The 16,161-nt window shown below is 48.6% G+C and overlaps 1 protein-coding gene across 1 annotated transcript in view; it reads right to left on the reverse strand.

The window, feature by feature from the left end:
• LOC307027941 (uncharacterized protein) overlaps nt 1-16,161 on the reverse strand; it is a 99,476-nt gene that overhangs the window by 43,044 nt on the left and 40,271 nt on the right. Inside the window, exons 5-9 of the mRNA XM_079662635.1 lie at nt 13,438-14,616; nt 10,305-12,660; nt 5,810-5,932; nt 5,018-5,135; nt 4,579-4,672 (exon numbers count right to left, since the gene is read on the reverse strand). Coding sequence (XP_079518761.1) covers nt 4,579-4,672; nt 5,018-5,135; nt 5,810-5,932; nt 10,305-12,660; nt 13,438-14,616 — 3,870 coding nt within the window. The remainder of the gene's footprint in view (nt 1-4,578; nt 4,673-5,017; nt 5,136-5,809; nt 5,933-10,304; nt 12,661-13,437; nt 14,617-16,161) is intronic.

The following is a 16,161-nucleotide window of genomic DNA, read 5'->3' on the forward strand; positions in this document are numbered from 1 at the left end:
GTTCTCAGTGATGAGTAAGGTCCTCAGTGAAGAGTCCATGTCAGGTTCTCAGTGATGAGTAAGGTCCTCAGTGAAGAGTCCATGTCAGGTCCTCAGTGATATGTCAGGTCCTCAGTGAAGAGTCAGGTCCTCAGTGATGAGTCAGGTCCTCAGTGAAGAGTCAGGTCCTCAGTGATGAGTCAGGTCCTCAGTGATGAGTCCATGTCAGGTCCTCAGTGAAGAGTCCATGTCAGGTCCTCAGTGATGAGTCAGGTCCTCAGTGAAGAATCCATGTCAGGTCCTCAGTGATGAGTCCATGTCAGGTCCTCAGTGATGAGTCCATGTCAGGTCCTCAGTGAAGAGTCCATGTCAGGTCCTCAGTCATGAGTCAGGTCCTCAGTGAAGAGTCCATGTCAGGTCCTCAGTGAAGAGTCCATGTCAGGTCCTCAGTGAAGAGTCCATGTCAGGTCCTCAGTGATGAGTCAGGTCCTCAGTGAAGAGTCCATGTCAGGTCCTCAGTGAAGAGTCCATGTCAGGTCCTCAGTGATGAGTCCATGTCAGGTCCTCAGTGATGAGTCCATGTCAGGTCCTCAGTGAAGAGTCCATGTCAGGTCCTCAGTGATGAGTCCATGTCAGATCCTCAGTGATGAGTCCATGTCAGGTCCTCAGTGATGAGTCCATGTCAGGTCCTCAGTGAAGAGTCCATGGCAGGTCCTCAGTGAAGAGTCCATGTCAGATCCTCAGTGAAGAGTCCATGTCAGGTCCTCAGTGATGAGTCCATGTCAGGTCCTCAGTGATGAGTCCATGTCAGGTCCTCAGTGATGAGTCCATGTCAGGTCCTCAGTGATGAGTCCATGTCAGGTCCTCAGTGATGAGTCCATGTCAGGTCCTCAGTGAGGAGTCCATGTCAGGTCCTCAGTGATGAGTCCATGTCAGTTCCTCAGTGATGAGTCCATGTCAGGTCCTCAGTGATGAGTCCATGTCAGGTCCTCAGTGATGACTCCATGTCAGGTCCTCAGTGAAGAGTCCATGTCAGGTCCTCAGTGATGAGTCCATGTCAGGTCCTCAGTGAAGAGTCCATGTCAGGTCCTCAGTGAAGAGTCCATGTCAGGTCCTCAGTGATGAGTCCATGTCAGGTCCTCAGTGAAGAGTCCATGTCAGGTCCTCAGTGAAGAGTCCATGTCAGGTCCTCAGTGATGAGTCTGCTGCTTCCTGTAATCCACAATGAGCTCCTTGGTTTTGCTGACGTTGAGATGGAGGTTGTTATCCTGGCACCAAGAGGTCAGGTTTTCCGACCTCCTCTCTGTCGCCGTCTCGTCGCCGTCGGTGATCTGGCCGATGACGGTCGTGTCGTCAGCAAACTTCACGATGGTGTTGGACCTGTGTGTGGCCACGCAGTCGTGTGAACAGGGAGTAGAGGAGAGGGCTGAGCACGCAGCCTTGAGGGGCTCCGGTGTTGAGGGTCAGGGTGGAGGATGTGATGTTTCCCACCCGCACTGCCAGAGTTGCTCCTTTGTAGTCTATCATTGTTCCTAGTCCCGCCCACATGTTCCGGGTGTTACAGCCTTTGAAGTCAGACTCCACCTTCTCTTTGTACTGTCTCTTTGCGCTGCTGATTGCTCTCCGGAGATCAGATTTAGATTTCCTGTACTCCTCCAAACCTCCAGCTTGCCACGCACCTCGCCGTTTACCCAGGGCTTTTGATTTGGGAATGTTCGTACAGAAACCTTCGGTACCACGTCATCGATGCATTTCCCAATGTAGCAGATGACCGTGTCCATGTGTGTGTTGATGTTGTTGTCCTCAAACACACTCCACTCCGTAGATGCGAAGCAATCCTGCAGTGCTGAATCTGACTCCTCACTCCATCGATGTACAATCCTTGTTTCCGGTATGTCCCGTTTAAGTTTCTGCTTGTAAGCAGGCAGCAGCAGGCAGCAGCAGCAGTAGTAGCAGCAGCAGCAGCAGCAGTAGCAGCAGCAGCAGCAGACAGTAGCAGCAGCAGACAGTAGCAGCAGCAGACAGTAGCAGCAGCAGCAGCAGCAGCAGACAGTAGCAGCAGCAGACAGTAGCAGCAGCAGCAGCAGACAGTAGCAGCAGCAGCAGCAGCAGCAGCAGCAGCAGCAGACAGTAGCAGCAGCAGCAGTAGACAGCAGTAGCAGCAGTAGCAGCAGCCAGCAGCAGTAGCAGCAGCAGCAGCAGCAGCAGCAGCAGCAGCAGCAGACAGTAGCAGCAGCAGCAGGCAGCAGCAGCAGCAGCAGTAGTAGACAGCAGTAGCAGCCAGCAGCAGCCAGCAGCAGCAGCAGCAGCAGCAGCAGCAGCAGCAGCAGCAGCAGCAGGCAGCAGCAGCAGCCAGCAGCAGCAGCAGGCAGCAGCAGACAGCAGTAGCAGCAGTAGCAGCAGCAGCAGCAGCAGCCAGCAGCAGCAGCAGCAGCAGCAGCAGTAGTAGACAGCAGTAGCAGCAGTAGCAGCAGCAGCAGCAGCAGCAGCAGCAGCAGCAGCAGTAGACAGCAGTAGCAGCAGTAGCAGCAGCAGCAGCAGCAGCAGCAGTAGTAGACAGCAGTAGCAGCAGTAGCAGTAGCAGCAGCAGCAGCAGCAGCAGCAGTAGACAGCAGTAGCAGCAGCAGCAGCAGCAGCAGCAGCAGCAGCAGCAGCAGTAGACAGCAGCAGCAGCAGCAGCCAGCAGCAGCAGCAGGCAGCAGCAGCAGCAGCAGCAGCAGCAGCAGCAGCAGCAGACAGCAGCAGCAGACAGCAGCAGCAGCAGCAGACAACAGCAGCAGCAGCAGACAGCAGCAGTAGACAGCAGCAGCAGCAGCAGCAGCAGCAGCAGCAGCAACAGCAGCAGCAGCAGCAGCAGCAGACAGCAGCAGTAGACAGCAGCAGCAGCAGCAGCAGCAGCAGCAGCAGCAGACAACAGCAGCAGCAGCCAGCAGCAGCAGCAGCAGCAGCAGCAGCAGCAGACAGCAGCAGCAGACAGCAGCAGCAGCAGCAGCAGCAGCAGTAGACAGCAGCAGCAGCAGCAGCAGCAGCAGCAGCAGCAGCAGTAGACAGCAGCAGCAGCAGCAGCAGCAGCAGCAGCAGCAGACAGCAGCAGCAGCAGCAGCAGCAGCAGCAGCAGACAGCAGCAGCAGCAGCAGACAGCAGCAGCAGCAGCAGCAGTAGACAGCAGCAGCAGCAGCAGCAGCAGCAGCAGCAGCAGCAGCAGACAGCAGCAGCAGCAGCAGCAGCAGCAGTAGACAGCAGCAGCAGCAGTAGACAGCAGCAGCAGCAGCAGCAGCAGCAGCAGTAGACAGCAGTAGCAGCAGCAGCAGCAGCAGCAGCAGCAGCAGCAGCAGTAGACAGCAGCAGCAGCAGCCAGCAGCAGCAGCCAGCAGCAGCAGCCAGCAGCAGCAGCAGCAGCAGCAGGCAGCAGCAGCAGCAGCAGCAGCAGCAGCCAGCAGCAGCAGCAGCAGCAGCAGCAGCAGCAGCAGCAGACAGCAGCAGCAGACAGCAGCAGCAGCAGCAGCAGCAGACAGCAGCAGCAGCAGCAGCAGCAGCAGCAGCAGCAAGCAGCAGCAGCAGCAGCAGCAGCAGCAGCAGAGAGATGTGGTCTGATTTGCCAAAGGGAGGGCGAGGGAGAGCTTTATATCCATGTTTGAAAGGGGAATAAACATGGTCCAGTATGTTTCCCCCGCGCGTCGGGCAGCTGATGTGTTGGTAGTAGTTTGGCAGGACCTTCTTCATGTTGGCGGTGTTAAAATCCCCGGCCACAAGGAACGCCGCCTCTGGCCGTGAAGTCTTGGTCTTGTTGATAATCCCAACCAGCTGATTGAGTGCCGTGTTGTTGTCGGCGAGCGGTGGAATATTCACAGCTGTTATCACGACAGATGTGAATTCTCTCTGCAGGTGAAAAGCCCGGCATGATATCATGAGGTGCTCTAAATGAGCGGAACAGTCAGAAGAAATAATCCTCACATCTGTGCACCAGTTGTAATCAGTCATTACAAACACACCGCCTCCTTTACTTTTCCCCGAGTTACCAGTCCGGTCCTGACGAAAAATAGTGAATCCGTCAGGAACAATGGCGGAGTCCGGGATAGCGGGGTTGAGCCAAGTCTCAGTGAGAATTAACACGTTACAGTTCTTAATGTCCCGTTGAAAAGCAATCCGACTTCTGAGTTCTTCTAGCTTATTTTCAATGGACTGAACATTAGCCAGAAGAATACTCGGAAGAGGGGGGCGGTTTTCTCATTTCCTCAGTCGGACCAGCAGCCCGGCGCGGGACCCTCGCTTGGTCTTCCTGCGTCTCTTAGGTAGGACAGCAACAGGTAGCCATGGCCAATCTCCATTGTCTATCGGTGGGTTATTGTCCGAGAAGTTTCGGATGTGAAGAAGTTCCTCTCTGATATATTGTATAGCAGAGTTGGTGCGGTCGGCTTGCATGTTGCGAACCATGTTAAAAGTAAAACGGCAAAAAGTAAATAAACACGCACAAAATACGAAAAAGGGCAAAGTTGGAGAGGGGCCAAAAGACAATGCGGCCATCTTCACCAGGGCGTGTGTGTGTGTGTGTGTGTGTGTGTGTGTGTGTGTGTGTGTGTGTGTGTGTGTGTGTCTGACCTTTAGTGACCTCAGGCTGGAGAACAGGATGGGGTTAGGAGCTGCTCTGCGGGCGTCCACCACCACCGTTAGCCCCAACACTGACCCCTGCTTCCTGTTCAGACAGGAAGTGATGTCAGACAGGGAGTAAACAGTGCGGTGTAGTTACCTGAGGGTGGAGGTCAGTTACCTGAGAGTGGAGGTGTAGTAAAGGTGTAGTTACCTGAGGGTGGAGGTGTAGTAAAGATGTGGTTACCTGAGTGTGGAGGTCAGTTACCTGAGTGTGGAGGTCAGTTACCTGAGTGTGGAGGTCAGTTACCTGAGGGTGGAGGTGTAGTAAAGATGTGGTTACCTGAGTGTGGAGGTCAGTTACCTGAGGGTGGAGGTCAGTTATCTGAGGGTGGAGGTGTAGTATAGGTGTAGTTACCTGAGGGTGGAGGTGTAGTAAAGGTGTAGTTACCTGAGGGTGGAGGTGTAGTACAGCAGCAGTCTCAGCAGATCTTTGGGGTCACAGAGGCTCCAGACGGGGTTCAGGGTGCAGACCGTCAGCAGAGCACGACCACTGCGGTCTCTGGAACCTGAACACAACACGATGCATTCAGGAAACATCCGGACTCAACAGATATCATACATACTGCACAGGGTCTGGAGCGGGGTTAACTCTATTTGTTATTAAATATAAGAGCAGCTTCAGTGAAGCCTAACATTAGGTTCTGGCTCTGAACCTGGCTCTGAACCAGGCTCTGAACCAGGCTCTGAAACTGGCTCTGAACCTGGTTCTGAATCTGGCTCTGAACCTGGCTCTGAACCTGGTTCTGAATCTGGTTCTGAACCTGGCTCTGAACCTGGCTCTGAACCTGGCTCTGAACCAGGCTCTGAACCTGGTTCTGAATCTGGTTCTGAACCTGGTTCTGAACCTGGTTCTGAATCTGGTTCTGAAACTGGCTCTGAAACTGGCTCTGAACCACGCTCTGAACCTGGTTCTGAATCTGGTTCTGAATCTGGTTCTGAACCTGGCTCTGAACCTTGCTCTGAACCTGGATCTGAACCAGGCTCTGAACCTGGTTCTGAATCTGGTTCTGAACCTGGTTCTGAATCTGGTTCTGAACCTGGCTCTGAAACTGGCTCTGAACCTGGTTCTGAATCTGGTTCTGAATCTGGTTCTGAACCTGGCTCTGAACCTGGATCTGAACCAGGCTCTGAACCTGGTTCTGAAACTGGTTCTGAACCTGGTTCTGGAGGTCCCTCTCACCTGGCAGACAGACAGCAGCAGACCTCAGCAGCTCGCTGTAGAAACTGCACTGGGAGGTCTGCACTGGCACTGAGGCTGCAGATGGTTCTGGTTCTGTTGGACTGGGACCAGCAGGGCTGAGGTCTGTTGAGAGAGGAGACACACTTCACTCATACTGCACTCCTCAGTATGATAATAAGGTTATTAAGGACACAAATCTGAATATTTGAAATGTCTTTCTGATTTTTATGTGTCTTCTTATTCAGCCGACACTTTTTTAAATCATAAATTAATCCAAACATTAATATCTCGATAACTAGTTAGCTTCAACATTCAACCTGAACTAACATGTTGGTTCTTGCTGTTAAAGAGCATGGCATCAACAACTGTATGCACCTTTACCTCTAACTATTTAGATGACCAAATATCTGATCACTTTCAGTCAAACCAGAGGGTCACATAATAATTCATATTCAAATGAACTAGACACTAATTAAAAGATAGCTAGCTAGATAGCTAACATTCGCTCGCTAACTAGTTAGAAAGGTACTTAATGCAACCTAGCTAACCACTTATGGCGCATTTCCACTGCAGGGCCTTGCATGGCTTAGTACGGTATGGCTAGGCCTCGTTAGGCCAGGCTCACTTTGTGCTGCGTTTCCAATACAGTTTAGTAGCTGGGGCAGTAACTATAGTAACGCAGTGTAGGCGGAGCCGTGACGTCATCTTCAATGCGAAACACAAAACCAACATCAGCCTTTAGCTGTTAGCCTCAGAGCTCACAGCTCCTCATATCTGTTCAGAAACTAGACAGAAGTGAAACAAGTCCAAACCACAGACTGTCTGTGTCATGGAGAATACAGTCTCTGGTTTGTTTCTGTCTGTAGGCCGTTGTTATGAGTGTGGACGGTCGGAGCATATACTGCGTTAGCTTAGCCGATCTCCATTCAGACAACATGCATTTTAAAAAGTTTTTCTCCTGCCGTCTGTCTGCAGACTGGTCAAAGCTTTAATTCATGGTTTTTACTATCCGGTATCAGTATGTTGTTACTTCGGCATCATTTAGAAACGTGTATTACAATTAAATCACGGTCAAATATGTTCATCTTGTTTTAGTTGCCAGCGATTCTCTCACTAGTTTAGAATACTCAGCCCGGTTGTTGGCACGGAAACAACCTCGATTTTGGAGAGCCAGAAAACTGTGAAAGATTACCCGCTAACCTGGAACTACGCCTAGTGGACACTAGTGTTGCACGGTGTACCGATACTTGAAAGGTACCGCGATACCCTGCCGTTAAAAACGGTACGATTCCTTCATTTCATTAGTATCGGTACTTTAAGAATGACGGGGAAAAGTACTCCGGTGAGAAATGTTTTAGATCCTTGCAAACCAAGGGAGCCAACACATCAAACCTGGCTAAGCACCTCGCCGACCGGCATCCAGAGCTGTTTAAAGACAGACAGGTTAGCGAATGTGATAGATAACATAATTACATCATGCTCAAGCCCCTGCCCTCAAATCTAAGTCAAACAAGTGAAATTTATTTTGTGACAAACGAACGTTTTCGTAGTTTGACGAGGCAATTAATGGCAATGATAACTGTCTAATATGGCTATCTTTTTAGCTAATTTACCAATGTGGCTAACATCTGCAATATACATTTTGTCAATAATTATTTATATTACTGTTACATGACATGTACATGTTAATAAAATATAAAAAAATTATATTTTATAAAACAAAAAAGTTGTTTGAGATGATGCTTAATTTGATTTAATACGAATTCTTGTCATTTATTTTGTTTATTTTTCTCATTGTTTAAAAGTTTGTGTTATGGTTCTGGTCTGAAATAAAGCACAATAATTACATTTAAGACTGTTTCCCTTTTTTTTAAAGAAAAGTATCGAAAAAGAATCGGAATCGCAATTCTTGACTTGGTATCGGTATCGAAACCAAAATGTTGGTATCGTGACAACACTAGTGGACACGCAACCAAAAACGGGCCGGGCACGGCACGCTTAAACCGCGCTGTAGTGGAAATGCGCCATAAAAAAATGAACGTTAGCTAGTTGTTAGAAAGGTACTTAACGTAAGTGAGGTAACTAGTAAGACATGTAATAAACGTAAGCGAGGTAACTAGTTGGATAGTGAACGTTAGCTACCTTGATAGAAAGGTACTTAACGCAACCTAGCTAAACAGTTAGATAGTGAAAGTTATCTAGCTTGTTACAAAGGTACTTAACGCAACCTAGCTAACCAGTTAGATAGTGAACGTTAGCTAGCTTGTTAGAAAGGTACTTAACGCAACCTAGCTAAACAGTTAGATAGTGAACGTTATCTAGCTTGTTACAAAGGTACTTAACGTAACCTAGCTAACCAGTTAGATAGTGAACGTTAGCTATCTTGATAGAAAGGTACTTAACGCAACCTAGCTAACCAGTTAGATAGTGAACGTTATCTAGCTTGTTAAAAAAGGTACTTAACGTAACCTAGCTAACCAGTTAGATGGTGAACGATAGCTAGTTTGTTAGAAAGGTACTTAACGTAACCTAGCTAACCAGTTAGATGGTGAACGATAGCTAGCTTGTTAGAAAGGTACTTAACGTAACATAGCTAACCAGTTAGATAGTGAACGTTATCTAGCTTGTTAGAAAGGTACTTAACGTAACATAGCTAACCAGTTAGATGGTGAACGATAGCTAGCTTGTTAGAAAGGTACTTAACGTAACATAGCTAACCAGTTAGATGGTGAACGTTATCTAGCTTGTTAGAAAGGTACTTAACGTAACATAGCTAACCAGTTAGATGGTGAACGTTATCTAGCTTGTTAGAAAGGTACTTAACGTAACATAGCTAACCAGTTAGATAGTGAACGTTATCTAGCTTGTTAGAAAGGTACTTAACGTAACATAGCTAACCAGTTAGATGGTGAACGATAGCTAGCTTGTTAGAAAGGTACTTAACGTAACATAGCTAACCAGTTAGATAGTGAACATTATCTAGCTTGTTAGAAAGGTACTTAACGTAACATAGCTAACCAGTTAGATAGTGAACGTTATCTAGCTTGTTAGAAAGGTACTTAACGTAACCTAGCTAACCAGTTAGATAGTGAACGTTATCTAGCTTGTTAGAAAGGTACTTAACGTAACCTAGCTAACCAGTTAGATGGTGAGCGTTAGCTAGCTTGTTAGAAAGGTACTTAACGTAACCTAGCTAACCAGTTAGATGGTGAGCGTTAGCTAGCTTGTTAGAAAGGTACTTAACGTAACCTAGCTAACCAGTTAGATGGTGAACGTTATCTAGCTTGTTAGAAAGGTACTTAACGTAACCTAGCTAACCAGTTAGATAGTGAACGTTATCTAGCTTGTTAGAAAGGTACTTAACGTAACCTAGCTAACCAGTTAGATGGTGAGCGTTAGCTAGCTTGTTAGAAAGGTACTTAACGTAACCTAGCTAACCAGTTAGATGGTGAGCGTTAGCTAGCTTGTTAGAAAGGTACTTAACGTAACCTAGCTAACCAGTTAGATGGTGAGCGTTAGCTAGCTTGTTAGAAAGGTACTTAACGTAACCTAGCGAACCAGTTAGATAGTGAACGTTAGCTAGCTTGTTAGAAAGATACTTCCTTTTACCGTGTTGCTAATGCTAAACCAAGAGAACTAGGTTATGGCTAGAAAGGATCCGTCTTGTGTAAATATGATGTCACGTTCTCGTTGTAACTCTCGTTGTAATCGGAGCGGCTCGGAAACACATCTACAGCAGTAACATGCAACATACACATTAATGCAGCAGCAATATTAATAGAGAAACACTGAAAGGAACATTTTATTGCACCAGGAGCTATCTTGGGACTTTTACTGCAACAACGTTGACTTGCCTGTGAATAAAAAATAAACCATAGTGTTGGTGATCTACAGTGTTGTCATTCTTCTTTGAACAGCAGCAAGACCGCTAACACCCTATTTCAACAATCACACTCCCTGTCATTATTAATAGATAGTTTAGCTTCTCACCATCATTGGCTGTGGCCCACTGATGTTAATGATCGTAACTGAAAGGCTGCCTGTCAACGTAAACATTCAGCCACGTGACTTGCAAACTCTCGCGAGAGTTTTACACAAGACGGATCCTTTCTAGCCATAACCGAATAACTAAGACTGTTTCAGCTAGAACAGGAAGTAGGAGGAGGGGCTAAATGAGCTGAATCGGACCAATACAAACTCTTGTTCCCAGTAACCAGGTAAACACGGGTCCTGGTTGGAAAATGCTAAAGGTAACCAGTTAGCTTAGCGTGCAATTCCTCCCAGTTCTTACATCAGATGATCACAGGAGAGAACCTGACACTAACAGGAAGTGCGAGAGGAGGTCATGGAGGAGGGAGGTTAAAAGGGAGGAAGAGGAGAACTAGTTCAGCCAATCAGAGCAGGAAGAGGAGGAAGAGGAGGAGGTGATAAATGAGGATGTGTTTGGGATGAAAGCAGGAGGAAAAACAGAAATGGAGGAGAAACGTTTGTGTACCTTCAGTCTGAAGCTCTGCAGCTCTTCCTCCACCAAGCTCCTCCTCTTCATCCTTCTCCTCTTCCTCCTCCTTCACTTCCTGTCTATCTTCAGGCTCCTCACGTTTACAATCCATCGCTGGTGTGTTGAACTCCTCAGAAAGTGTTGGTACAGAGTCCCTTTCAGAATAAGAGTCCTCAGGAAGTGTGGGTACCGAGTCCCTTTCAGAATAAGAGTCCTCAGGAAGTGTGGGTACCGAGTCCCTTTCAGAATAAGAGTCCTCAGGAAGTGTTGGTACAGAGTCCCTTTCAGAATAAGAGTCCTCAGGAAGTGTGGGTACCGAGTCCCTTTCAGAATAAGAGTCCTCAGGAAGTGTGGGTACCGAGTCCCTTTCAGAATAAGAGTCCTCAGGAAGTGTAGGTACCGAGTCCCTTTCAGAATAAGAGTCCTCAGGAAGTGTTGGTACCGAGTCTTTTTCAGAATAAGAGTCCTCAGGAAGTGTTTGTACCGAGTCTCTTTCAGAATAAGAGTCCTCAGGAAGTGCTTGTACCGAGTCTCTTTCAGAATAAGAGTCCTGAAGGAGTGTTTGTACCGAGTCTCTTTCAGAATAAGAGTCCTCAGGAAGTGCTTGTACCGAGTCTCTTTCAGAATAAGAGTCCTGAAGGACTGTTTGTACCGAGTCTCTTTCAGAATAAGAGTCCTCAGGTAGTGTTTGTACCGAGTCTTTTTCAGAATAAGAGTCCTCAGGAAGTGTTTGTACCGAGTCTCTTTCAGAATAAGAGTCCTCAGGAAGTGCTTGTACCGAGTCTCTTTCAGAATAAGAGTCCTGAAGGAGTGTTTGTACCGAGTCTCTTTCAGAATAAGAGTCCTCAGGAAGTGCTTGTACCGAGTCTCTTTCAGAATAAGAGTCCTGAAGGAGTGTTTGTACCGAGTCTCTTTCAGAATAAGAGTCCTGAAGGACTGTTTGTACCGAGTCTTTTTCAGAATAAGAGTCCTCAGGAAGTGCTTGTACCGAGTCTTTTTCAGAATAAGAGTCCTCAGGAAGTGTTTGTACCGAGTCTCTTTCAGAATAAGAGTCCTCAGGAAGTGTTTGTACCGAGTCTTTTTCAGAATAAGAGTCCTCAGGTAGTGTTTGTACCGAGTCTTGTTCAGAATAAGAGTCCTCAGGAAGTGTTTGTACCGAGTCTCTTTCAGAATAAGAGTCCTGAAGGACTGTTTGTACCGAGTCTCTTTCAGAATAAGAGTCCTGAAGGACTGTTTGTACCGAGTCTTTTTCAGAATAAGAGTCCTCAGGTAGTGTTTGTACCGAGTCTTGTTCAGAATAAGAGTCCTCAGGAAGTGTTTGTACCGAGTCTCTTTCAGAATAAGAGTCCTGAAGGAGTGTTTGTACCGAGTCTCTTTCAGAATAAGAGTCCTCAGGAAGTGTTTGTACCGAGTCTTGTTCAGAATAAGAGTCCTCAGGAAGTGTTTGTACCGAGTCTCTTTCAGAATAAGAGTCCTCAGGAAGTGTTTGTACCGAGTCTTGTTCAGAATAAGAGTCCTCAGGAAGTGTTTGTACCGAGTCTTGTTCAGAATAAGAGTCCTCAGGAAGTGTTTGTACTGAGTCTCTTTCAGAATAAGAATCCTCAGGAAGTGTTTGTACCGAGTCTCTTTCAGAATAAGAGTCCTTGGTTAGTGCTGGTACCGAGTCTCTTTCAGAATAAGAGTTCTGAAGGAGTGTTTGTACCAAGTCTCTTCCAGAATAAGAGTCCTCAGGAAGTGTTTGTACCGAGTCTCTTTCAGAATAAGAGTCCTTGGTTAGTGCTGGTACCGAGTCTCTTTCAGAATAAGAGTTCTGAAGGAGTGTTTGTACCAAGTCTCTTCCAGAATAAGAGTCCTCAGGAAGTGCTTGTACTGAGTCTCTTTCAGAATAAGAGTCCTGAAGGAGTGTTTGAACCGAGTCTTGTTCAGAATAAGAGTCCTTGGTTAGTGTTGGTACCGAGTCTCTTTCAGAATAAGAGTTCTGAAGGAGTGTTTGTACCAAGTCTCTTCCAGAATAAGAGTCCTTGGTTAGTGTTGGTACCGAGTCTCTTTCAGAATAAGAGTCCTGAAGGAGTGTTTGAACCGAGTGATTTTCAGAATAAGAGTCCTCACCTCCTATTGGCTTCTGTGAAGTCACACTGAAGGAGGATGAGGAGGAGGGGGGGGTGAGGAAGACCTCCTCGAGGAGCCGGGAGCACAAATCAGTGTGTGAGGAGTGTGTGTGAGAGGGCTGGGGTGTGTGTGCAGCAGTGTGTGTGTGAGGGGGCTGAGGTGTGTGTGCAGCAGTGTGTGTGTGAGGGGGCTGAGGTGTGTGTGCAGCAGTGTGTGTGTGAGGGGGCTGAGGTGTGTGTGCAGCAGTGTATGTGAGAGAGGGCTGAGGTGTGTGTGCAGCAGTGTGTGTGTGAGGGGGCTGAGGTGTGTGTGCAGCAGTGTATGTGAGAGAGGGCTGAGGTGTGTGTGCAGCAGTGTATGTGTGAGGGGGCTGAGGTGTGTGTGCAGCAGTGTGTGTGTGAGGGGGCTGAGGTGTGTGTGCAGCAGTGTGTGTGTGAGGGGGCTGAGGTGTGTGTGCAGCAGTGTATGTGAGAGAGGGCTGAGGTGTGTGTGCAGCAGTGTGTGTGTGAGGGGGCTGAGGTGTGTGTGCAGCAGTGTATGTGAGAGAGGGCTGAGGTGTGTGTGCAGCAGTGTGTGTGTGAGGGGGCTGAGGTGTGTGTGCAGCAGTGTATGTGTGAGGGGGCTGAGGTGTGTGTGCAGCAGTGTGTGTGTGAGGGGGCTGAGGTGTGTGTGCAGCAGTGTGTGTGTGAGGGGGCTGAGGTGTGTGTGCAGCAGTGTATGTGAGAGAGGGCTGAGGTGTGTGTGCAGCAGTGTGTGTGTGAGGGGGCTGAGGTGTGTGTGCAGCAGTGTATGTGAGAGAGGGCTGAGGTGTGTGTGCAGCAGTGTGTGTGTGAGGGGGCTGAGGTGTGTGTGCAGCAGTGTATGTGAGAGAGGGCTGAGGTGTGTGTGCAGCAGTGTGTGTGTGAGGGGGCTGAGGTGTGTGTGCAGCAGTGTGTGTGTGAGGGGGCTGAGGTGTGTGTGCAGCAGTGTATGTGAGAGAGGGCTGAGATGTGTGTGCAGCAGTGTGTGTGTGAGGGGGCTGAGGTGTGTGTGCAGCAGTGTATGTGTGAGGGGGCTGAGGTGTGTGTGCAGCAGTGTATGTGAGAGAGGGCTGAGGTGTGTGTGCAGCAGTGTATGTGTGAGGGGGCTGAGGTGTGTGTGCAGCAGTGTGTGTGTGAGGGGGCTGAGGTGTGTGTGCAGCAGTGTATGTGTGAGGGGGCTGAGGTGTGTGTGCAGCAGTGTATGTGAGAGAGGGCTGAGGTGTGTGTGCAGCAGTGTATGTGTGAGGGGGCTGAGGTGTGTGTGCAGCAGTGTATGTGTGAGGGGGCTGAGGTGTGTGTGCAGCAGTGTGTGTGTGAGGGGGCTGAGGTGTGTGTGCAGCAGTGTGTGTGTGAGGGGGCTGAGGTGTGTGTGCAGCAGTGTATGTGTGAGGGGGCTGAGGTGTGTGTGCAGCAGTGTGTGTGTGAGGGGGCTGAGGTGTGTGTGCAGCAGTGTGTGTGTGAGGGGGCTGAGGTGTGTGTGCAGCAGCATCAAAGTGTGTGTGAGTGTTTTTGTGTGGGTGTTCAGCAGTGTGTGTGTGATAGTGAAGTGTGTGTGCAGCAGCTAGTGTTTGACTGTTGTTAAGTGTGTGTGTAGCAGCATTGGAGTGTATGTGGGTGTTTTGGTGTGTGTGTGCAGCAGTGAGCTTGTGCCTATGGAAAGATGTGTGTGAAGCAGCAGCAGAGGGTGTGTCGTGAGGTGTGTGTACAGGTGTGTTGTGGAGTGTTGGTGCAGCAGAGTGTGTGTTGTGAGGTGTGTGTACAGGTGTGTTGTGGAGTGTGTGTGCAGCAGAGTGTGTGTTGTGAGGTATGTGTGTGCTGTGGAGTGTGTGTGCTCGGTGCTGCAGGCTGATGCTCTGCGTTAAGGATCCTTTCTGAGGGGAGAAACGGGGGAGGGGCTCTTCCTTCAGCTCCACATACTCCCCCTCGGACTCCTCCCCCTCTGACTCTGATTGGCCGATGTCTCCGGTCTTCCCCTGGCTGCTGGCTGCTGATTGGCCGATGTCTCCAGTCTTCCTCTGGCTGCTGGCTGCTGATTGGCTGATGTACTGTGGGAACACCAGGTCCTCCCAGGGGAGCCTGAACACGTCACCCCCGGTGGCCAGAAGGAGGCGCTGCAGGGGAGGAGCTCCTCTCCTTCTGTTCACTGAGTCCAGCCACTCCATGCTAAGCAGATGCTCTACCTGAGGTAGAGAAGACAAGATGAGACAAGACAAGGCAAGGTAAGACAAGGTAAGGTAAGGTAAGACAAGACAAGGTAAGGTAAGGCAAGGCAAGGTAAGACAAGGTAAGACAAGGTAAGACAAGGTAAGGAAAGGCAAGGCAAGGTAAGACAAGGTAAGACAAGGTAAGGTAAGACAAGACAAGACAAGGTAAGGTAAGGCAAGGTAAGACAAGGTAAGGCAAGGCAAGGCAAGGCAAGGCAAGGCAAGGCAAGGCAAGACAAGACAAGGTAAGGTAAGGCAAGGCAAGGCAAGGCAAGGTAAGGTAAGGCAAGGTAAGGCAAGGCAAGACAAGGTAAGACAAGGCAAGACAAGGTAAGGCAAGGCAAGGCAAGGTAAGGTAAGACAAGGCAAGGCAAGGCAAGACAAGGTAAGACAAGGTAAGGCAAGGCAAGGCAAGGTAAGGTAAGGCAAGGTAAGGCAAGGCAAGACAAGGTAAGACAAGGTAAGACAAGGTGAGACAAGGCAAGGCAAGACAAGGCAAGGTAAGACAAGGTAAGACAAGGTAAGGCAAGGCAAGGAAAGGTAAGACAAGGTAAGGCAAGGTAAGGCAAGACAAGGTAAGACAAGGTAAGACAAGGTAAGGTAAGGCAAGGTAAGGCAAGGCAAGACAAGGTAAGAAAAGGTAAGGCAAGGCAAGGTAAGACAAGGTAAGGTAAGAAAAGGTAAGGCAAGGCAAGGTAAGGTAAGGCAAGACAAGGTAAGACAAGGTAAGGCAAGGCAAGGCAAGGTAAGACAAGGTAAGGCAAGGCAAGGCAAGACAAGGCAAGGTAAGAAAAGGTAAGAAAAGGTAAGGCAAGGCAAGGTAAGACAAGGTAAGGTAAGGTAAGGTAAGACAAGACAAGGTAAGGTAAGGCAAGACAAGGTAAGACAAGGTAAGGCAAGGCAAGGCAAGACAAGGCAAGGTAAGAAAAGGTAAGGCAAGGCAAGGCAAGGCAAGGTAAGATAAGGCAAGACAAGGTAAGATAAGGCAAGGCAAGGAAAGGTAAGGTAAGGCAAGGTAAGGTAAGACAAGACAAGGTAAGGCAAGGTAAGGCAAGACAAGGTAAGGTAAGACAAGGTAAGACAAGACAAGACAAGGTAAGGTAAGGTAAGACAAGACAAGGTAAGGTAAGACAAGGTAAGACAAGACAAGGCAAGGTAAGGTAAAACAAGACAAGGTAAGGTAAAACAAGACAAGGTAAGGTAAGACAAGGTAAGACAAGACAAGGCAAGGTAAGGTAAAACAAGACAAGGTAAGGTAAGACAAGACAAGGTAAGACCAGACAAGACAAGGCAAGGTAAGGCAAGACAAGACAAGGTAAGACCAGACAAGACAAGGCAAGGCAAGGCAAAGTAAGACAAGACAAGACAAGACAAGACAAGACAAGGCAAGGCAAGACAAGACAAGACAAGACAAGACAAGGCAAGGCAAGGTAAGGTAAGACAAGACAAGACAAGGCAAGGTAAGGCAAGGTAAGACCAGACAAGACAAGGTAAGACAAGGTAAGACAAGACAAGGTAAGA

Source organism: Notothenia rossii, assembly GCF_949606895.1.
Source record: "Notothenia rossii genome assembly, chromosome: 2".
NCBI lineage: Eukaryota > Metazoa > Chordata > Actinopteri > Perciformes > Nototheniidae > Notothenia > Notothenia rossii.